This window comes from Sminthopsis crassicaudata, chromosome 3 (assembly GCF_048593235.1).
Source record: "Sminthopsis crassicaudata isolate SCR6 chromosome 3, ASM4859323v1, whole genome shotgun sequence".
Lineage (NCBI taxonomy): Eukaryota > Metazoa > Chordata > Mammalia > Dasyuromorphia > Dasyuridae > Sminthopsis > Sminthopsis crassicaudata.
The window spans coordinates 538,136,037-538,161,178 of NC_133619.1; the positions used below are offsets into that span (position 1 = coordinate 538,136,037).

Sequence of the window (25,142 nt, forward strand, 5' to 3'; positions counted from 1 at the left end):
ACGATCAATTCTGATGGACATGGCTCTCTTCAACACTGAGATGATTCAAACCACTTCCAGTTGTTCAGTGATGAAGAGAGCCATCTACACCCAGAGAGAGAACTGTGGGAAATGAGTATGGACCACAACATAGCAATTTCGCTTTTTTAGTTGTTGTTTGCTTGCATTGTGTTTTCTTTCACAAGTTTTTATTTTTTCCCTTCTTGATCTGATTTTTTTTAACATCAAGAAAACTGTATAAATATGTATGTGTACATACACACACACACATATTGGATTTAACATATATTTTAATATACTTAACATCTATTAGACTACCTGCCATTTAGGTGAGGGAGTGGGGGGGGGGGGAAGGAGGGGAAAATTTGGAACAAGGGTCAATGTTTAAAAGTTACCCATCTATATGTTTTGTAAAGAAAAAAAATTAATAAAAAAAGTTCAAAAGACTATTATTATCAATGGACACTGACTTCCAAAGGTGTTTAATAAAAAAAGACATTCTATCCCTTGGTGCTGGGTTTTCTTTCTGGCTGTTCCTCATGGCTTTTATATTCATCCTCCTCAGCTCCAATTGTTAACTTTAAGTCTCAGTTAAAATTTCAACTTCTACAGAAAGCCTGCTCCAATCCCTCTTAATTCCAGTGTGTTCCTCCTGTATGTAGTTTGTTTTGTATATACATTTATATATACATATATATATGTATATATATATATATTCACATATTATTTTGTCATTAGATTTTAAACTCTTTGAAAGTAACACCTTTTACTCTTTTTGCATCCCCAGAACTCAGCAAAGGACCAGGCACAGTGTAAGCGCTTAATAAATATTTACTAATTATCCCCATTTTACAGATGAAAAATCTGAAACTTAGAAAAGTGTTAACACATAAGCTTGATAAAATCACAAATAAGTAGTAAAGTTAGGATAAACAGGTCTTCTGAATCCAAATCCTGAGAATGTTCTTCATTCTACCAAATAGCTTGACATGCTATCTATTTCAACTTGTTAGAGGTCTAACCTGAAATATTAAAAGTGTGTCAGGGGAATAACCAAAAATATTACATTTATATTGGAAAAAACATTCCATTATACTTTGGTATATACTGTACTTTTTTCCTCCAAACAATTCTTCTTTGTGCTAATCTTTACCCAATATAAAACCACTGAAAAAGTACATCCCAAACCATTCTTCTCTGGTTGTAAAAATATCTTCTTTTGGCTAAATGTTTATGAACAAGTCTTCTGAATGGTTTATCTACCTATTCCACAAAGATATTCTTTTCTGTTCTCTTAAATGCTGTTTACTACCATCAATCCTACCTACAGATTCTCATGAATGTGTATTTCTCCCAAGTGTCTCATTCACTGATGCCTCTTCTTGTCACAGAGAATTATCAAGTATCTCAACGTTCCAAATCACGTGCAATAAAATTAAGTGTTTGTGGTTCATGGAACCCAACCACTTAATCATAAATTAACTCAAGTGAATCCCAGAAGATGATAATTTTAACTGGCCCCAAAGTCACAGATGGTCAGATATGGTGCTTTTCAGACAGCTCATCAGTCCATACAAGATTATAGCAAATTTCCACTGGGGAAAGCAGGAAAGATAAGCAGGTGTGATGGAAATGCTTCCAAAATAAACACAAAAAGAAAAAAAATGCCAAAAAAGAATTAAAGAGAAACAATATATTATGGCTCGTTTCCTCAAAAAGAATTAAAACTATATTTTAGGAATATATTTTAGGAATAATTTTCAAATTTACTATGAATATAATTCAGAGCAACCATGTTTGGGTAGTAGTCCAATTACTATCATCCCATCTAATGAAGGAAACTGTAACATTTCTACTGAAGTCAGAGTAAAGATTCAAATCCAGGTCTCATACTCTAAATCCAGTATTATTTTCACACCAACATGGAAATTAAATCACTCACAACTCATTGCCATAGAAAGATGAATTTCAAAAATCTTTAGAGCTTTCAATTCATTTCAAAGAGGCAAATAGATAGCACCTGGGATTGTAAATTACTGGTTTATCTCTGACTTTTGAGGCTTAGAAAATGGATAGAATTGAATTTGCACTTGCCAAAAGTCACCTTAAATTTTCCAATGAGTAAGGAATGTATTACAAACTTTTAAAAATCTAATTCTTTGGTTTAGCCAATATATATATATATATATATAGGCCACAAACTAAAATAACTTTAAAAAAAGCAAGGTCACTAACACTACGAGGCCTATTTCTATCTCAAAGAGATCAAAGAAAAAAGTCAATTCCTCTTACAAAAATTATTATAGCCCCTCTTTTGATCATAGAAAAGAACTGGAAACTAAGGAGATACCCATCAATTGGGGAATGAGTAAACAAATATAATGGCACACTAATGTATAATTAAATGATAAAAGAGATAGTTTCAACTGGACAAACTTATATAAACTAATATAAAATGAAGAAATTAAGCAAAACAATTCATAGATTAAGATCAATACCATAACAACAACACAGTCCTCTGAAGAACTCTGATCAGTAAAAATGATCAGTTATGATTCTAAATGACCAATTAAGAAGCATGCTTTCTGTCTAGTAAGCGAGAAATGATTGACTCAGGGTATAGAATAGAACCTATATCTCTGGAAATGGCCTTCGTGGAATTTATTTTGTTTGATTACTTATGGTTGTATATCAAAGTGTCTGGAATTTCTTCTGTCTTTTTTCCCCCAATATAAGGGAAAAGGAAAGGTCTAAGATAAAATTAATTTATAATTACATATAGATATATAGATATATTCAGAAAACCAAAGTGACTAGATTCCAAAAATCAATAAGCAGCAAAAAATTTAAATGGCGCATAGAAATTGTGGTGTAGTGGATAGATTTCCTTGAAGCCAAGAGGATAAAATTTTTTCCCTAACATTTATTGGTTGTATAACCATATGGTAGTCATGTAATCTCTCAATGCCTTAAATAGTTTTCTAAAACTATAAACCATAGAGAAGCTACCAACCAGCAATAACTGAAGGAAGTTTCTCACCTGGCACTTTCCTGTATTACACAGATACATCTCTAGTGCTATTCCTATTCATAAAAGTTATAGGAGCCTCTTCAATATTCATAAGTCATTTCTCTTTTTTTCATAACCAGTTTTACTTTCCAAAAAATTAAATTAAACCAAAACAAAATCTAATCTCTTCCTCAGAGTTTAAAGAAATTTACCTATAGATAATGAACCCAAAATTTACCAAAAATTATTTCCATCAATACAAAGGAATAGAATGGAAACACAAAGGATGCACTAATAAGTATAGTACTTAGAAGTTGTAGAAAACTTTAAAATTTTAAAAATGTTTTACAAAATTCACTTAAGACTACCTGATTTTCAACATGCAAAGGGACTGATTTCTCTGGAATCTATTCTTGAGGCCTAAGACATAAAAACTAATATTGCTTTTGTCTCTCCTGGAAGAGGCACTATAGAAAAGAAAAAAAGTTTTTTGTCTACATTTGGAAAAATATTTTGAGCTCAGAACACTTATCTTTGCAATACAATTCTCTTTTCAATAAAATAATGTTCAAAATAGCTAAAGTAGTCATTCTCCTCTCAGAAGCATTAACATCTGGTATTGTGTCATCTTTCAAGTAACACAAGATAACTAAAGAAAAATAACAGAACCACAGAATTAAAGACTAAAAAAACAAACGGTACTTACTTTTGCAGCACCAATCTGTTCTTTCCGAAACTTCTCCAGTGGGGCTATTAATACATCATTAGCATTCTGAATCTGAAATGCAAAACAGTAAAATATTAAAAACTCATGTACATGGATCATCAAACATGTATAACTTTTTATTCTATTTGTAAGGACCATGGGGATTCATTTTGAAGCTTTAATTTCTTAGTCTAGAGATGAACTCAGAGAGAGATAGGTATATGAGGAATGAATTCCTAGGTAATTTCCATTACTAACTGGTTCAAAAATAGAACTAAATTCAAATTCATTTAAACTGAAACCAAATACTCCTTGTTAATCTATAAAATGTTGATTCTTAAAATTAATAGATAACATTTGGTTTGTTTTTTTTTAAGTTACACCCAACTTATATTTTTACTGAATATTCTTATTTTTTTCTGTCCAACTGACTTTATTAATACTATCATTATCAGTATTCCAAGCCTCAAATCTGAATGTAAGCAGTTTTGTTAAATTTACAAACTTATAATTCTTTTGAGTTTGAAAAAACAAATTACTTAATAAGATAGTTAATGTGAAAAAATAAAAATAAACACAAATTTGAGGGAAGATAAGCTGGGAGGACAACATTAATCTCTTAAAAATTAGTCTCATTTTAAAATGGCTAAAATTCAAAAGTAGTTTTAGTGAAAATCAAAAACTAAAAAGGAACTAAGAGTTCATTTATTTTAATCTCTCTATTGTATAGATGGGAAAAATGTAAATCACAAAACTAGTTAGTAAAGCAGCAGGACTGGAAAATACTAAGGTTGTCCTAATCAATGAATTACCCCATCACCTACCCACTATTCCATCATACTCTATTCAATGAAAGTCTGTGTATCCCATTGCTATTGCATTGATTGGATTCCTTTCCATTGCAAAACTGAAAGGAAACTCATAACAAGTCACACAGCAAAGGAGTTCTTTCAGTTCAATCCAGTGCACACAAGAGTTCATATGAAACCCTATCTCTAAGATTTTACAATCCAAAGTCGTAGAAGAATACATTGAAGTATTCATCAATGAGAAAAAGCTATCCTTATTTGCTTTGACTCTTCACCAATGGAAAAAAATACAACAGAAAACTTTTAAAGGAAATCTTAACTGATCTATGAGGACATGGTAGGTACAAGATATGCATACAAACACATACCTGAGTATGTGTATGTTTATGTGTGTGTACGCCCACACATACACGTGTATAGCCCTCCAAAACTACAATTGGGATAACTTAAAGATCCTAGGGAATGAATGGTAAGATACGATATCAAAAGATCTGTTTTCTATCTAGATTTATAAACCTGCATATTCATTTTTCAGATATTTTATTTAAGAAGGTAGAGACTATAATGAAGTAGTTCGTTCTTGGTTATCATTTCCTGAAATGGTCTTTTTCACCATTCAATTAGTCTCAAATGTTGATTGCCTGAATTCTATGGTAGATAATAAATTCTACCTATAAAGCATAATTTATACATTGGAAAAAAGATGGTGGTATAGAAATTTGCACTATGTTCACCTCTTTCAGAATTCCTATAAATGCTGATGAAGTTCTTACTATATTTAATATTAGCACAATTAGGAATAAAAATATTAATACTTCTTAGAACCGTGAAAATAATTGAATAGGGTAGAAAGGAAGAAATATTGTTACAGTTTCTAAATATTTATCCACTTGTTTAAAACTCTTGGCTTATATTACCTTCCCTCATGTTCTCCATTGAATTGTATCTACATGTGATAGGATAGAATGGAAGATAGGAGAAAGGCAATTGTGACTGAGTTGCCTTCAACTTCCCATTGAAAATACAGGATATAGACCCAGTACACTATCATACCCATCAGTTGCCTAGGAACTATCAAGAACATGCATGAAATGTGTTGCCTTCCCTAAGTAACTTAAACTCTGTTTCAGGATGGGGACGTAAAATGAAATGTACATGAAACATTTGGGGAAATTAAGTACTAAAACTTTGTAATATCAAAACTATGAACATCCTTCTAATGTTTAAAGAAAATAATATTAGATGAAATTTTCTAAGAGAGTGGGCTCCAGTTAATGCTAAGCTAACTCTAATCAAAGGCAGCTACAATTATTCATTACCAAATTTCACAATACAAAGACTAAAATTAGCTTTTAGAAATATCTCAGCTGTGAGAAAGAAAAAAAAATATTTTTATAATAACCCCTCTACCTCAAGTTCTTCGTCTTAACTCTTTCAGACAATAAAACTATGATTTTCTCAATTCAACAATAGGCAAAATAAAATAAAAGAGAACTACTTCCAAACTTTCAATTCCTTATTCCTAACACTATATTCTCATTGTCTATTTGACACAACAAATATTCACTCAAATCCCTACAGGCTGGCATCTTGAAAGAAAAGGAAGAAATTCTTAGTGCCTGGCAAACTCTCCCTCTGCATGCTTGCCCACAAATGTGCCATGGTACCTTAAAGCATGATAAGGACTGGAGTTCAGAGAGGGTAGAGGGTATAGAAGAGTTACCCTTTGTGATTCTTGGTGCTTTTTAAACATTTCCCAGAATTTCCACATATTAACCAATCAACCAAGTTATTAAGTATTAACTATGTGCTAGGCACAATGCGCAAAGGGATAAAGATAGAAAAAGAGACAAAAAAAGTGAGGGAGACAAGATTCAAACATATGTACAAAAGTCAGCAATATACAAGATAAAAAGAAAATAAGAAAGGAAATAACACTGGAGTTAAGGGGGACTTAGAGAAAGCTTTCTGTAAAAAGGCAGAATTTAGTTGTGATTTAGAAGAAGCAAAGTAGGTCAATAAGCAGAAGAGGGAGAACATTCCAAGATAAGGAGGAAAAAAATGCCCAGAACAAGAGAAGGAGTATCTTGTGTATGGAAAAGCCAGAAGGATAGTGCCGCTGGATCAATGAATCCATTCTGGGGAGCATGATATAAGAAGATTGGGAAGGTTATGAAGTAGGATGGGTTATGAAGGGCTTTAGATGCCAAACAGCATTTTGTATCTCTCTTTCTATTTATGTATTTTTAATTATAGCTTTTTATTTATAAGACATATATATGAGTAATTTTTCAGCATTGACCCTTGTAAAACCTTCTGTTCCAACTTTTCCCCTTCTTCCCTCCACCCCTCCCCTAAATGGCAGGTAATCCAATACATATTAAATTTGTTATGTTAAATACAATATATGTATACATATTTATAGTTATCTTGCTGCCCAAGAAAAAGCAGATTTAGAAATAAAGTAAAAATAATCTGAGAAGGAAAACAAAAATGCAAGTGGACAATAACAGGAGGGGAAATACTATGTGGTGGTTCACACTCATTTCCCATAGTTCTTTCGCTGGATGTAGCTGGTTCTCTTCATTACTTAACAACTGGAACTTATTTGGATCATCTCGTTGCTGAAGAGAGCCTAGTCCATCACAATTGATCCTCACACAGTATTGTTGTTGAAGTTTATAGTGATCTCCTGGTTCTGCTCATTTCACTTACCATCAGTTCATGTAAGTTTCTCCAGGCCTCTCTGGAATCATCCTGCTCATCATTTCTTATACAACAACATTCCATAACATTTATATACTATGAATTATTCAGCTAATTCCCCGCTGATGAGCACGGACTTAGTTTCCAATTCTTTGTCACTACAAAAAGCGGTGCTACAAAAATTTTTGCACATGTGGGTCCTTTTCCCTTTTGCATGATCTCTTTGGGGTAGAGACACTGCTGGATCAATGGGTATGCACAGTTTGACCCTTTGGAAAAAGTTCCCAATTGCTCTCCAGAATGGTTGGATCAGTTCACAATTTCACAATGTATTAATGTCCAAGTTTTCCCACATCCCCTCCAATATTCGTCATTATCTTTTCCCATCATCTTAGGCAATCTGACAGGTGTGTAGTTGTACCTCAGAGTTTTCTTAACTTGCATTTCTATAATAGTGATTTAGAGTATTTTAATATGACTAGAAATGTCTTTAACTTCTTTGCTGAAACCATTTATCAATTGGAAAATGGCTTATATTCTTATAGATCTCTCACTGAATTTCTTGACCATTAATTAGGTCAGAGTGCACTTCAGCTTTTGATGAAGTAAGTATGTGGGAGTTGGACAAATAGCTTCTTGTTTGTGCAGCCATCTTGATCAAAATTCCATACAATTAAATCCTTAAATGAATTCATATTCCTATTTCAGCTCCCCTTTCTTTGTATTTCATGATTTTTTCTTTTACTTTCAAGGTTTATTTTCTTTTCTCTTTTTCTATTCATGAATATAAGTGACAGAAGTACAATTGAGGAGCTGTTGGAAGAAATGTGGGAAAAATGATAAAAAATGGAGAGAGGGGAAAAGTTTAAGAGATTGGAAGAAAAAGCTAGAGAAAGATAAAAATGGAAACATGATGAGCAAGAAAGCAAGACCCTGGAGATATAAACTTTGTTTTTGTCTAAATGGGTTGGTTGTTGTACTTCATTCTCAAAGAGGACCAAAATGATATCAATATGTTAGAGTTGAGTTACAGTGTCTAACTGTGGCTGATCAGACCAATACAAGCTCAGAGTACTCAGGTCGGACACAAATAGTCCACATGAACATTTGGGGTGGATTCTCTAATTTTGTGATTCTCGTGTTTCTTTTGGGCTAATTCAATTCTGTTTTGCTCACAGAGCTCAGTATCTTCTCTGATGAGGGGATGTCATGTTATAAATCAATTCTAAAGTTCTTAAGAGAGACCTTGACAGCGTCCTTTTATTGCTTTTTCTGACCACCCTGTGACCATCCCTGTGGTAACGGTCGAGTAATGAAGCAGCAGGTGCAGATACACTGGGAGCTGTTGTCACAACCCCGCACACAGGTGGCCCAGGCCATAAGGTCACTTTCTCACTGGAAGCATCAGTGGAATTTGGCAGCTCCCCAGGTGTTTAAGCAGCCTTTTTAGGATTGCACTGCTTATCTCCATGTGTAAGGAAGGGGTTAGAAAAAGTGCCCTAAAAATTATCTGCTTATCCAAACCTGGCCTGATACCATGGCAGGCAAGGATCCCATCTTGCAGTCAAGACACTAAAATAAAATGTCTAAATGGCTCACATATGTCCAATGAATTCAATTCAATGTCAACTACGAAGATCTGTAAAATTTAATCATCTAACTGAATTCCTGAGATTATATTTGGGAGAAGCTGAATGGAAGAGAATATAAGATAAAAGGAAGAATATGCACTATAAGAAATCCTCCAATTATCAGGTAATTAATTCATCTGGTGATGGTGTATTTCTGACAAGTTGTACATGAAATATACTTATTAAAATCTTACAAAATAACTTTATATGTGAAACCTAACAATTGTGCACTGACAATAATTTGCTGTTTTCATTATATGAATTTAAATGAAGACATCAAAGTGAAAATGCCAACAGTCTTAAATTGAATTTATGGTCTGAATGGGAATTTTCCATATCTTTGTATTTTATCTATTAAAGGCATTATTTTCATTCATATACATGGGCAATTCATAAGGACTAAATTCTTCTATTTTGAAGTAATTCAAGTGTAGAGAAGTTATACAAATGTCAGCTGGTTTAGAAAAATTACCATACTTATAATATAAGGGGAAGTGATACACTAAATAAAAGAAACCACTTATATGAAGCATGAATCATAATTGTAGTATTGTCTAATACATGACACACATCAAATTACAGAAAGCATGCTAAGTGAATTCAGTGGCTATGTATGTGTTTTTCTTTCTAGACATATAGGCATCTCTTTCTAAATTTACCACTTAAAGAAAGTTCAAAGTCATGAAGCTGAGGAGACTTGGCAAGTCTCATTTAATCTTTGGGGTATTTTTTTCCAATCTAAACTGCTAGGATGCTTCAGGAAATGAAAAGACAATTTTGATGAATACTACTTTATTTCTTGAAGGTAGAATAAATACTTTTAAGTGCCATTCTAAGTTGTTGCTAAATATTTAACTTTCAAACTCTCAATAGATCTCCTAAATTGATTTTCCTTGCTGACAACTTCTTAGAACACCTTATTATTTGCCCTCTTACTACCTGGTGTTAGGCGGTGCAGTGGAAAGAGTACTAGGTCAGAAGTCTGGGAGACTCATTTTTTTCAGTTCAAATCTGGTCTCAGATACTTACTAATTATGTGACCCTGGATGAATCACTTAACCCTGTTTACCTCAGTTTCCTTGTCTATCAAATGAACCGGAGAAATGATAAACCAGTCTAGTATGTTTGCCAAAAAACCCCAAATGGGATCATGAAGTGTCAGTCAAGACTGAAAACAGCTGAATCATGACAACTCACTTAATAGCTATGTGACTGTTTATCTCAGTTTTTGCATCTGAAAAATGGTAATAATAGAAGCACCTGACTCCCATAGGTGCTGTGAAAACTAAATGATTATTAAGCATTTAGGACAGTGCCTTGTAGCAAGCAATAAATAAATGTTATTATTAACATTCCCACTGCAGACTGTTAACTTCTTGAGGGCAGGGACTTCATTTTGTGTTTGCCAGCACACAGCTTAAGCTTCCTGCTTTTGATATAAGACAGCTAATACATTTTCATTGAATTAAATTATTCAGATATAAAAACATCTTCTTTACATCTATTGTTATTCAGCATTTCGAGTACCAGTGATCTCACAGGTCTAGTAATTCCTAGCACTAATGCAGAATTCAAATTTTAATTTGCAAATTGCAAATTGCCCATTTTAGTAGTCTTCATTTAGTTGGAAAGCGGAGTATGTTTTATTTCTTAACTAGATCTGTGATTTGATCAGTGTAAAGAGCTCATGAAAAAGGACTCCTCCTACAACTACAAATGGGTCCGTACCTACTCTGCAACTCTTGATTAGAATCAGAGAGCCAACTGGATTTCTTTTTAACTCTATCATAACCCTACAATGGGAAGTTTCTTTCCCCATCCTAATTATCTACATCCCTCAGACTCCCACCCCAATTTTTCATTTTCATTTCCCGGTCTTCTCCATTAAACTATAAGTTCATTGAGGGCAGGTCTATCTTTGTTCTTATTTGTATTTGTATCCACAGCACTTAGCACTAACCTGGTACATAGTAAGTATTATATAATGTTTACAAACTGATTGACCAGATCCTCCTGACTTCCGGGTTAGCTCTCTTATCTTTCAATAATATACTATCTCTCCTTTCTGGGTTGTAATATTCCCCTCTTTATTCTTCCCCTAAAATACAATCCTCATGTCCTGATAACCATCTTGCTAATGCTGTCTCTCTGACTCTCCAGGCTTGTGAGACTGCTCCTCAGAACGCATACAAAAATCAGCTGCCAGATGTGTATTTGAGGTCTGTGTTGTTTAGGAAGATTTGACAAGGCATCCGTGTAAGATCATAGTTAGAGGGCACAGAATGTGGCCATACATATGTTTTTTAAAAAAATATTACCAGCAATTTCAGCTACTCAAAGTAAAAGAAAAACAGAGGTGATATTGGATTATGCTTATAATGCTTTACTTACCAGATAAGATACTGTGGCCTAATTCTGTATTAGACTGGCCAGCCACCATATTACACCACATTAAGCCAAGCATACTATTAAGTTTCTTGTCATTGCTCTTTTTGCTATTCCAAGTGGTTCTAATAAACTGCCACAAGGGAGAGCTCATAAATCACTCACAATTCATAGCTGGAAATGTTTTTATGTGGTTTAAAGAATGTTTTTTTCTAGTATGTTTGTTTTTTTTTTCCTTGAGTGTACATGAATTATAATTTTCTACAGACTGTGGGTTTTTTAAAGGCTGTCCTACAGGAATTTTCAAGGTCTGATTTTGGTTGCATAGAAAATTCTGCCACAACACATTAGTGAAACAGACAAATAATTAAAATACTGAATAAAAGGATTTCCTAGGATTTTCCCATATATAAAATATACAAATCTGGTGCAACATGGTAGGGATTTGGGGCTTAAGTTATCATACACTGACCTTCACTTTCCTGAACCCATTTCCTGTCGAAGATTGTATTGTTAGTGTTTGACATGCTGAACTTCTCAATCCTAAACAGTGATTGATGGGTCCTATTACCATGTAACACAGCTAATATAGCACCAGGACAACAAAACAATAGATGTCTCAAAGTAAAAGAGAATAGGAAGATGTAGCTTGGGTAAAGTCAGTGATTCAATGATACACTGAAGGACAATCTGAAGAAACGTCTTATGACAAGTTGAAAGCCATGACAGATTATAATGTTCATGATTAGGAAACGTGGGTGAATGCAGCTATTGGCAAAATACCTTCTTGTAGAGGAAGTCAAAGCAGCAGATCCACAAACCATGAAAAGACTCCAGAGGCAGAGACAGTCAACACTAACTAATGCACAAATCATATACCCTAGAGCTCAGCAAAACTCTAATGACAGGCGGGTTGTCATTTCAAATAAACCTAGCTGTCATGTAATAACATTGTTTCTATGGGAAAATGCATTATAATTTTTAAATATATTATAAAATAAGGATATAAATAACACAAAGAAAAATGAAACAGTTATGGCTTAATACTCTAGAACACCTAGGATTTCTTAATTCTGTCCTGGTGCCTAAAACAAAGTAACTTTACAGATTCTTTCCAAGTGTTTTGAATTAGGGTGAAATAGGCAGCTGCTTTTCTAGGGTATGGGAATTTGGAGTTTAAGACATTGCACTAATGTATTAAACCCCTTTCAGATGTCTTCTATCTTCTCCTTTTCAACATAATGTTAACTCTTTAGGGAGGAAGAGAAGAAATGGCACTCAAGTTGAAAGGCAACCAGTTGTGGAAGGAAGGAGGCAAAGTCTTTCAAATATACAGGATTTCTAGATATTTCCTGAGTTATTTAAATAAATACGATTAAGGTAGAATTCTAATACTCCAGATGTGAGAAGAATAAGGTATTTGGTTTTGGAATGCCAGAAGGCTATTAATTGATTTCTGATATCATGGAGAGAATGAGAATTTGAGGTGGGCAGAGATTAGTAAATCTCATTAAGGTCCTGACACTAGTTTAGCGCATCCTTCCACATGTAACAATATCAGTATTTAGGAACAATTAAAGCAGCTTCACATATATCACAGCTGAATGACAAAAATCTGGACCCCTAATAGTCTACTTACCAGGGGAAAAAATGAATGAATGATAAAGATTAGAATATTCAGGAGGTAAAGACACAAGGAACAGCATGTGTATTACAAATAAGATATAAAGTTGAAATTATTTTTATATTTCTTCTTTAAATCTTAAAAATTTCTGAATCTCAGTTCTACTGCTAAAAGCTAACCTATAGATAGGAAGGATTCAAAAATCTTATAACAAAGTAGGAGGATGAACTGATAATTCAGACAAACCTCAAGCTAATTTATACAAATATACTCATTTCTGATTAGAGTATTTACATCTAATTCTGAGGTCTTTTCAGTTTTTTTTTCAAATAACTGTTCTTATATTATAATTCATTTAATTATATTCTTTTATAAGCCCACTTTAGACTCTAATATGACTAATTTTTTTAGCCATTTACTGAACTTAATGTCATTGATAAAAGTAATGTTTAAAATGAGAAAAACATCTTAAAATTCTTTGTATACACACATATAAAAATACATATCTGAAATATATGTGTGTATAAATATATAAGCCCAACACTATTATGTACAATAATATGTGTATGTGTTTATTTTTATACTACCTACACGTATTGCCGACACATGGGTATGTTACATACATTAATCACTACAATGTGATCGTGGGCAAGTCATTTAACCCTGTCTGCTTCATCTGTAAAATGAGCTGGAGAAGAAAATGGCAAACCACTCCAGTATCTGTCAAGAAAAATTCCAAATGGGATCATGAAAAGTTGGACCCGACTGAATAACAATGATATGTGTATATATTTTCAAAGAAGAAAAACAATCCTTTAATTATCTTCCTAATATACATGCTTTTTTAACTGTTAATGGAAAAGTTTCTTCATACCATCCTAAAAATTGTGTTACAGAGCTAAAGAGTTACTATAGAATACTGCATTACTTTCTGAACAGTAAAATGAAGATTGATCAATCAAATTCTGTGTATAATCTCATTCAATAATAACAAAGGTCATAGTACTAATAACAATTCACATTTATATGTTCTTTCATACTTATTATTACTAGTATTATTCATAATAATAATAAAAATAAACATTTACAGAGTATGAGCTTTCCTAACAATATGCTTGTGAGATTCTATTGTAACCTCATTTTAAAGAAAATAGTAATAATTCAATAAAAGTTAACAAGCATTTATAAAGCTCCTGTCATATGCCACAGATTGTGCAAAGTGCTAAAGAGATCAAAAATAAAAAAGTTACTGCTCTCAAAAAAATGCATATTTTATGACTAATTATATAGCATGTTAAGACAGGCCAAATACTTTGCAGAAATTACCAATCCTCAAAAAACTGGTGTGAAATCAGTACTAAATGTGTTATTATGCCTGCTAAGGGACAGTAAATGTCAAAGTGAGGATATAAATGAATAAAATAATCAGGATGCATTGTGTACAAATTACATATTAGACACTGTACAGCATCTTGCTGCCTTCAAATCCTTATATTCTATCAACTGTCAGTGTGACATATATACAAAGCAAATGCAACGTGGAATTATAGTTAGGACATAAAGAAATTTAGGAATACAACATTTGTAAAGTGTTTCTCAAACTTTAAAGAGCTATGGAAAGTTTAGCTATTTTTTAGAAGCAGTTAAGTGGCACAGTGGATGGAATACTGGGCCTGAAGTCAGAAAGACCTGATTTCAAAATCCAACCTAGATACTTCCTACCTCCCTTAATCTTTATCACCTCATTCTCTAGTTTTTGCAATTTTTTTCCTAATTGGTTTATATCTCATCACTCAGATGCTCTACTCTCTAACACCTTTAGGCCTATCAAATGATATTCCTAATGAAGGAATATGACCATAAGAAATGAAATATAAGATGAATATAGAGGAAGAATTATGATGGAAGGGAAGGGAAAAGTATTTAAGCAACTACTATGTGCCAGGTACTATACTAAGTGATATATAAACATATATATATATATATATATGTATATATATATATACATACACACACACACACACACACACATATATATATATATATTTGATCCTCATAATAAATCTGTGATATAGGTCCTATTAGGATATCCATCTTGCCAGATGACAATACTGAAGCAGATAAAAGTGAAGTGACTTGGACCAATGTTACCCAACTAACAAGTTTCCAAAGCAGGAATTGAGCTTTGACTCCAGCAGTCTAGACAGAGCTACCTTGATGCCTCAAGTATAGAAGTTTTTATATGATTTGATGCAGAATGATTCAAGCAGCCTCAAGAAAATAATATGCACAATGACTATAACTATGTCAATAAAAAAGAACAGCCATAAAAATGTCAAAAGTGAATTCTGCAAAATTACAAAGAACAAACAGCTGCAAAGAGGAGGGTGGAGGTCTACAGATGTGTTACAGAATACATATTTTTATACTCTCCTGATTTGTTGATTGTTTTCTACTCTTTTTCTCTAAAATATTATTACATGGGATGGCATTTGGGCCTCAGGGGAAAATGTTGTGGGAAAGATTAGTAGTATAAAATGATATATGAATATAATTTTTAGAAGGACAAATGAAAATAAAGCATTTAATATAACTTCATAGAATCTGATCAACAACTACATGAAGAACAACTTATAATATGTACAACATGAAATTTTTCCCCAAGTACCTGATTATTTGAAACAGAATGATCATGTCTTTACTTTGGGAATTTTCTCTAATAATTTTTCTTCATTGGTTCATTTAACCCCCAAACCCCAGATGAAACATTTGCCTGAGGGCAATACTTTTAAAGTTTACTAAACTCTGAAGAATACGTTGTCTCTCTAGTACCAGATATACCTATAACAATTTGACTCTCAACCACTTGTATTTACTCATTATCATTATGATTATTACATTTTCTTTACCTAAAGGATAAATTTAACCTAATGAAGATAGGCATAATATTATTTTTAAATTGTGGACAATATACCATATAAATTGGTTCTGACAAATTAAAAAAGTAATTTTATCTCCTTTAAATAACTGTGCTGAGCAAATTCTATATACTGCCAATTTTAAAAATAGTTGTCCTTTTTCTTTGCAATTATGGCAACTACATTCACAAAAATTTTTTCTAAGAAATTCTGTAAGTTTTTTAATTAATAGATTCAGAAACATATAAGTACAAGAGAACTCAAAGGCTATCTATCCCATTTCTTTCTAAGGAAAATGAAGTCTGGGAAGCGTTGACTTGACACATGTAGTAAGCATCAAAGTTAGAACTTAAAATCAGGGTTAAAATTTGAGTGTAGGCCCTATGGTTACAAGTTTAGCAGGTTGGTGAAGAGCCCTTCTAAATCTGGAAGAATTTCAAAAAACTCACATTGGTTTAGGCTCAAGAGTAAGACATGGATTATGAAAGTTGCATTTCTTCTTAAGCTCAAATAGCACAGATAGGTTTAAGAATAATGACTGACTCCAGTTGTTTATGCTGTAGATAGCTTTAATTTTCTTGCTCCTAATTGGACATAATATGCCACAGAATGGGAGAGAGGAGACATCTCAAGGGAGCTATGTTCCTTCATAATGTCTCATGCTTTTCTGACAAGTTCCAAGACTTGCTCCATGAAGCTAATTGTTTAAACTGGAACATCATTATAGTCATCCCATGTATAGATATAGATATAGATATAGATATAGATATAGATATAGATATAGATATAGATATAGATATAGATATAGATATAGATATAGATATAGATATAGATAGATATAGATAGATAGATAGATAAAGATATAGATATAGATATAGATATAGATATAGATATAGATATAGATATAGATATAGATAGATAAAGATATAGATATAGATATATATAGATATATATATCACTAACCCTAATCAATGTTGTGAATACCTTAAACCTAAGTGTCACTACACTTATAATTATTTTTAAGGAATTAACTGGATCCTCTAATATTGATTGCTATGTTTAGTGTATGCATGATTTGACTATAGAAAGAATGCATTCTTTAGTTAAACCATACATATGTTCCTGTAAAACTGGGGTCTCATAGATGCATCATGAGAATATTTTGCTTTTTTTGGTTTTTCAACTAATTAAAAAGAAATATGTAATGAGCAGTAATAAATATACAATTAGCAAATCTGCCAAAAATACTTAATTTCCTGATCATCCCAGCTTAGCTTTTTTAAAAAAGTATTTATTCTTAGTAGTTTATTCTTTCTCACTATTTTCACAGCTTGAGAATTTCTCAAGAGGGAGAAATTAAATAAATCCTCCATCTGTTTTAAGTTTTATATTTATGAATTTGTAACAAGTATAAAACAATACTTGGCTTATTAATGAAAAGAAAATTATTAAATTTAAATGCCCAGTTGAAATTATTTTAAAGTAATTCCAATTTAACATATGAATGTAAATATAATTTGATTATACCTTGTTCAATATCTAGGTAAAGACAGAGTGCTATAATTTAAAGAAAGTTTCAAATATTTCCATGTCTATTATTTTTTAAATTTACAATTTCAATTTGAAGAATTAACATTCCTATACAAGGGTATTGGATAAACTATACAAGTTGCTATAGTTATTTTGATAAAACACTTAAAACTGTTTATCTGATACTTTTTTATTGGCCATTAAAAAGGCAAATAGGTTAAGGGATTCTAAAAAAAATTGCCTCAGTCAATAAGGAAAGTAATATTTGTAAGTATTTTATGACATATGGGAAGCTATCATTTAGCTAAATTTTTGTCAGGAAACAAAATTACCTATGAATGGACAGTCTTTAAGTGAGACAAAGTAATATCCATATAAAAATTTGATAGAGAGAGTAAGAATCTTAGACAAATAAAATATAGGACCTCATCTTAAATCATATTAAAATTTTTCCTTGTCAATTTTCTTTTCACCTTAAATGGATCAATATTGTTGGACTTCAAAGCAGTATCACTATTTGAGGTCTCTGAGGATAAATCTAGATTTTATAGTCTCAACATACAGTATTTGATATTCCATAAAGAGAATATGGAAGATTTTTGATGGTATCTTCATCAATAAAAATAAATTTCAATTCAATGTTTTTATAGTTAAATTCCTTGAGGAAAATGGTCTGGTGTGTGTAAAATCCACAAAACAGTTTCTTTAGCAAATATAAAGTGTAAGATTTAAAAAATAAATCTTGGAATAGTTTCCAAGAGATTAAAAGGAAGTTACAGTTCTCAAACCTTTGATCACAAAGAGGTCAAATGTTCACTTTCCCACAAATTCTAAAGGAATTGTAAAAGCATATATAAGTATACGTAATTAATTTCTTGTTATTTTAAAAAGTATGTTCGGAGTATTCTTAATATGATTATAAAATCATTCTTACTTTATGCAATTTAGATGCAAATAAAAGAGTCATTTAGAATAATTTATATCCTATCACACCAATAGCTTATTATTAATGTCAAAATTAATATGTACTCCCCAACTACAAGCTGGTTGTTTTTCCAAAGTATATTGGTCCATTTGACATTAAATGTTATTTTCTCACAGAATCATGGCATATGAAGTAATTAGGTGTCCAGACAAATATGAGGAGCTCCTATGTATAGCAGTTAAAAAAAACCACTTTCCCTCATAAAGCCTTGAAAAGAATGAATATTTTTATTCTCATTTTCCATAGTCAGAAACTAAGGTTTGAGAGTTTAAATGTCTATAATTCAATAGAACATGAATAAAAACTCAAGTTTTCTGAACAAGCCTGGTACAGTTTTCACTGACATCCAAAATCAATAAATAAGCATTTATTAGGATTAAAATAATAGAATCATACATTTGGATCTAGAAGAAACTTTAAAGGATAACTGCTTCATTTTACAGAGAAGAGAACTGAAGCCTATGGAGTTCAGGAGATTTATCTAGGGTCATATAATAACTAAAAGAGCCATGATTTCCAAGCTTGTTCCTATTTCTCCAAATACAGAATGTTTTACTTTATACTGTACCTACACTATACACATATTGGTATTATAATATCTGTTACTGTTAGAACTGTTAAATAGAAGTATATAGATAATAATTTTATATTCATATAGTTATTTGTGTCTGAAAGCTGACTGAGTGGGAATGAGAGGGAAAAGAAAAAAAGGGGGGAAGGAAATTTATATGATAATTTTATTGTGTATTTTCAGAAGGAACAGCAAGTTGTGTAGAGTGGACTTGTAGTTTCATTTGCAATAATCTTTTTTCGTTGTTGTACTGTGTTAAAGAAAAGTCTGTTTTATTCAATAAATTAAAATAAGTAAATGATTTTTTGTTTTTTAAAAAGGTAAATATCACAGACTAACAGAATTTCAAAGATTCATAGAATCTCAAGTTGGAAGGAACTTCTACTGTTAAGATAAATGCCTGAACATACATCCTTGCAATAATAACCCTGAAATGTGATGATATAGCTTCCACTTGAAGATATTAAGTTAGGGGAAAATAATTATTTAGTAAAGCAATCCTAGTTCATTCTTCTAAAATATAGAACAAATCTATTCCATTTTTCATAGAACATCCCTTGGAAGACAATTATCGTATCCTTCTCATGTCAGGTGTTCTCCATGTACAAACATCTACAATTCTTTTCGGTCTTTTGATGAACATGGTCTCCAACTGTCTCAACATCATTACTACTTTTTTCTGTACATAATTTTTTATTAAAACTTTTTATTTTTCAAAACATATGCATGGATAATTCTGCAACATAAGCCCTTGCAAAAAACTGTGTTCCAGTTTCTCTCTCCTTCTCCCACCCCCTTCTTCTAGATGGCAAGTAGTCTAATATATGTTAAATATAATAGAAATATATGTTGAATCCACCATATACATAAATATTTATACAATTATCTTGCTGCACAAGAAAAATCAAATCAAACCAGAAAAAAATGGTGGAGAAAATAAAATGCAAGAAAACAACAAAAAAAGTGGAAATGCTATGTTGTGAACCATACTCAATTCCCACACTCCTCTCTTTGGGTGTAGAGGGCTCTCTTTACCACAAGATCATTGGAACTAGTTTGAACCATCTCATTGTTGAAGAGAGCCATGTCCATCAGAATTGATCATCAAATAATCTTGCTATTGCCCTGTATAATGATCTCCTGATTCTGCTCACTTCATTTAGCATTGGTTCATGTAAGTCTCTCTAAACTTTCCTAAAGACAGTCTGTGTTATAGGCCAGAACGCTGAACTTGAAACAAAGGATTCTTACAAAGTACTAAGTCAGTGGAATTGATAGAGACAATAGTTGTGTAATTTAGTATGATTCAGTATGATTGACTTAATCCTACAAGGAGATGTTATGGGCCAGAACTTGAAACAAGGTACTAAGTGGAATTGAGGGGACAGTGGTTAATCAAGTTTAGCATTGATTTAATCCTACAATAAATAATGGTTTCCTAGTGATGAAATGATTGGTGTATACTCAGTGTGGAGCAAAAAAGGAGAAGCTGTTAGGACTAGAAAGACCAGCGCACTAGAAGCTCTCAGAGCCTCAGCCAGAATCAGAACTAGGGAAGAGCAGAGAAGTGGCGGCAGGCTCTCCTCCTTCGCTTCCCCACTAAAACCAAAATCCAGAAGGCCTCCAGAAAAACTAGCCAAGCCCCAAGTGAAGGTGACAAGACTTTGAAGAAGACAATAAAGGGACTTTAAAGCCTGGCTCCACTTGTAGTGATTACTCTGAAATGAAACGAAGGCTACTCCCAGAAGACCCCCAAGAAACCTGGTCCCAGAGAACATTACATTTTAGAGAAAATATTACAAGTCTGCTCATCATTTGTTATAGAACAATAATATTCCATAGAATTCAGATACCATAACTTATTCAGCCATTCTCTAATCGATGGGCATCCATTCAATTTCCAGTTTCTAGCCAGTACAAAGAGGGCTGCCACAAACATTCTTGCACATACAGGTCTCTTTCCCTCCTGTAAGATCTCTTTGGGATATAAACCCAGTAGTAGCACTGCTGGATCAAAGGGTGTGCACAGTTTGACCACTTTTTGAGCATCGTTCCAAATTGCTCTCCAGAATGGTTGGATGCATTCACAATTCCACCAACAATGTATTAGCTAGACATAATTCTTTGTGAATAATCTTCCTAAAATGTGGTACACATACTGAACATATTACCAGATGTCTACACTGATGTAACATAATGATCTAAGATAAAAGTGAATAACTATTTTGGCTGCAATTAGATACTATTAGCTTAACTTTATCCCCCATCTTTTCCCATATAAATCATAACCAACCACTAGTTCCCTAAACTCATATTTTTGTGGTTTACTTGAATACAAGTATAAGAATTTACACTCATTCTATTTAATCTTGTTTGATTCTGCCTGTCATTCTATCTTGTTGAGATCTTTATACATTAAAACTCTTTTACCCAACATATTTAACTTTCCTTTCCAGCTTTAGTATTTTACAAATTTTATAACATGCCATCTGACTTTTCATCCAGTAAGTCACTGATAAAAATGCTGACCAACATAGGGTCACGGACGGCTCCCTAAGGTATTTCTACTAAAGACAAAATCATAGCATCTAGAGTTGGAAGGAACTTTAGAGAGATATGATACAAATTATATACCAAAATGGATAACTAGTATAACATGCCTGAGAAGCAGTCATTCAAACCAAGTTTAATGACCTGAATTGAGAATAGAAAGGATGTTCTTGCCAAGGCAACTTATTCCAATTTTGGATAGCATTAATTGTTAGGAAATATCTCCATAAATTGTTGGAAATTTTACTCTTTGCAACATCAATCCTTTGCTATTAGTTTTGCCCTCTGGGGTTAAGTAAAACAAGAATTATAACCCCCCACTTAGTCAACTTTCCCCAATGCTAAATTATTGGAGGCTTTTTGCCATATAGTCAATTCAGCAAACATTCATTAAACACCCAAAATGTGTATATATTGAAATATGTCCTAGAAATATAAAGGCAAAAAAATTGTCCTCACAAAACTTAGATTCAACTGAGTATGATATAAAGGAAGGGGAACAGATTGAGAGAAGAACAGAAAATAGTCTACATTGGAACGAATGACTTTAACAATGGAGACTATTAAATTTCTTAGAAATGCTTTCAAGTCAGGTTAACCAGCACTTATTATTTGCTAGTCATTTGGAAGCATCCCTTTACTCCAACCAATGCTTAACTTATGCTAACTTGCACTATGCTAAGGATCCTAGTAAGGCAAAACTGATTGACAGACCAGAAAGAGTTGCATTTTTCAGCCTTTCCCCAACACTGCTGGGCAGAGCCACTAGGCCAATTAAGTCTGATTTCTAGACTAGAGTACTGGATCACAGACAGTTCTCACTTGACATAAATGTACATTTCAAATAATTCTGAAAGAAATCTTCATTTCAAAAATACACATGTTAACTTTACAATATAGAGTTTTTTTCTCCAGTCCTTTTTCTCATCTCACTCCCCACCTCAGATGGGAGATCCCACTAAATAACTAAATATAATATAGGTCATCAACATGTAAGAAGCAAATTATAAAGTGATATTATGAGTTCCAAAAGGGAAGCGATTACTTTTGATTGAAGAGGCAGGAATCCCTGATACCTGAATGCCTCATTGCTCCTGATCTCAGGCCTCATTTGGTAATATCCCTATTTGCCACAAATATGGACCCAGCATGATATTCACATTCTTCCCAGTCCTTAACTTGGTCAATTAGGTTGACACAGAGATCTGTGACACTGCAGGTGACAAGGGATATTGGAAAATGGGAGAAAGCTCATCCTGGGAATGGAACAGCAAAAAGTGATGGAGTTAGAGGGATGAAATAAACTCTAAGAATATATGAAAAATTGAGAATTCATTGTAGGATAAAGACAATCTAGTAAAACAGAGAATCATTGCTTAAATTCTTCCTATTTTCCTATATTTTCCCATGCCTTTTATCATCAAAAAAGTCAGCAAGTATGAAAAATAAAACTATTCAGATCACTAACACTATTAGAAAGAATGAGGTTAAAGAGAAAGCTATGAACTTCCTTTAGGAACAACTCCCATTTCTGTGAGTCCAGCCCTATCTCCCTTTCCCCTCCTTCTAAAGTTTTGTGCATTTTAAGATGGGAAAATAAAATATCTAAGGGGGAAAAAAAGTATAGGAGAGATTTTTTCAGACTAATGATTCAGCCACAGATCCCTTCATAAATGAATTTCCTACATTAAAAAAAAGTACTTATTTGAGATGTTTACACTATGTGCTATCTTAACACAGACTGCTCCATAAACACATGAAACATCATAATTGAAACACAGAACTACTTAAGGAAACTAGCACCAGAAGCTCATACAAATAAGGAGTGAAAACTGTTCCTACAAACTACCCCATAGTAACTGATTGGATAGGCAAGAGCAGTCTAAAGGTTATAAGGGAGGAATGGGGTAGAGAGAAAGGGGATGATTTCTTAGAATAAATAATAAGCAAGGATACTGAATAATAGTGTTATATAAAATAAAACCACATCAGAGTAATTAAAACAGAAAGTTTTACAGCTTTGCTAGAGAATACAAAAAGTCTACAATTGTCCAAATGTTATCTAAATCCTGTAATTTAGCAAACAAGAGGGATGATTTATTTTGCAAGGATTTTCTTTTAAATTTTCCCAGGCACTTGAGCACTTGGCTCTTAGTCATAACTAAGAATTACCTCCCAAATATGTTCCATATGTTTTAACTCTGGTCTTTTCCAAATTCAGATTTGGCTATAAACTGCAGGCCAGTTTTCCAAACTATACAGATGTCAAAAGAAACTTTTTTTTAAAAAAACACAATGAAGTAATGAACCCCTCTAAGTCCTTCCTGTGAGGTCTGATGTCACGTGAATAGAGAAGCAAGATGTCGATATTGGACAATTCTTTTCATGACTTTTAACTACACAAAAAAAGAAAATAATACACTTTTATTTATAGTAGCATACCAGAAAAATGAAACACCATAATATTAAATAAATCATTACCTTTTAACTCTAGCACTTGCCCTGACAAAGGGTTTTAAGTTATATTAATTTATAGAACTACATAATGTGATATTTAAAATGCTTTTCAGTGAATTGAGGCACAACAAAGTAATTTCCTTCCTGACAAGAGAAACCACTTTAAGAAGGCAAGGCCAATAATGACCATGATGACTATGAAACTGAACTGGAATTGGATGAACTGCACTCCTTTTACTGAGCCAACCCAAGTGGTACCTATGTCACACAGTAATTTATTAAAAGATAAACAGGAACTGAACCTCAAACCATGGGCTATGTACTTCTTCCTCCCCCAACTAATTCTGAGAAGTGAATGAGCTTACACTAAAAAGGAATTGGCACAGGGCAGTGGAAAAAAACTTAACATCAGTCTGACTTCTGACCCACAGAAGCTCTTCTGCTTTTTGGAGTTATGCAAACATGATGACAGCTTCTGATTGGTATTGACCCTCTTCTCATATAAATAGGACTCCAACATACTATGTGGTCCTCAAAACAGAGTTCTGGAAGCAAAATATTTCACCTTTACCAAGAAGTATAATGCCTAAAAAAAAACAAAAAAGAAAAAGATGTTCCTTTCTAATCCCCCCTGAAATCTAAATTTCCATCATCACATTCTTCTAAATTTTCTAGCATTATCTTTGTGGTTCATATTTCATTTGTATTTATTTATTGATGTGAGGGGCCATTCAGAAGTTATGATTCAATTAATTCATTGTAGGTGGCTGGAACATAGATGAATTAGGGAAGAGAAGCAGTCTAATTCATATGGACTTTAACTTCTCTTTTGTAAGTGTGACAAAAATTAAGATGCAACAGATTTGCCTTGTAAATAACAACAAAAATCACAGCTGAAAACAAAACATTTAAAAAAAAAACCACTCCCCATGTTAGATTGTAAACCTCAAAAGGCAGTTTCTACTTAAATTTATCTTTACATTCCCAATATCACATAGAGCATTCTTGCACATGATGGGTACTCAATAAATATCTATTGCTCTTTCAAACAATGGATTTTCAGAGATGGATTATAATATTGACCTCAATTCAGGGAAAATTCTGAAGCCAGTGATTTTTTAAAATTAGCTTCCATCAAGGACTTTGAATTTAGGACTAAAAAAATGATGGAGCTATAAGAAGTCAGATTTAGTTATTAAATTGAATAAAAAATGGGGATTCTATACCTGGCCTATTAGAAGACTATTCTGTATCTTAAGG

General features: G+C 32.7%; 1 protein-coding gene across 1 annotated transcript in view; it reads right to left on the reverse strand.

Moving 5' to 3' along the window:
• Window positions 1–25,142, reverse strand: part of ARHGAP42 (Rho GTPase activating protein 42) — a 369,352-nt gene that overhangs the window by 166,506 nt on the left and 177,704 nt on the right. The window contains exon 4 of the mRNA XM_074304443.1: window positions 3,717–3,788. Within this exon, the coding sequence (XP_074160544.1) occupies window positions 3,717–3,788 (72 nt within the window). The remainder of the gene's footprint in view (window positions 1–3,716; window positions 3,789–25,142) is intronic.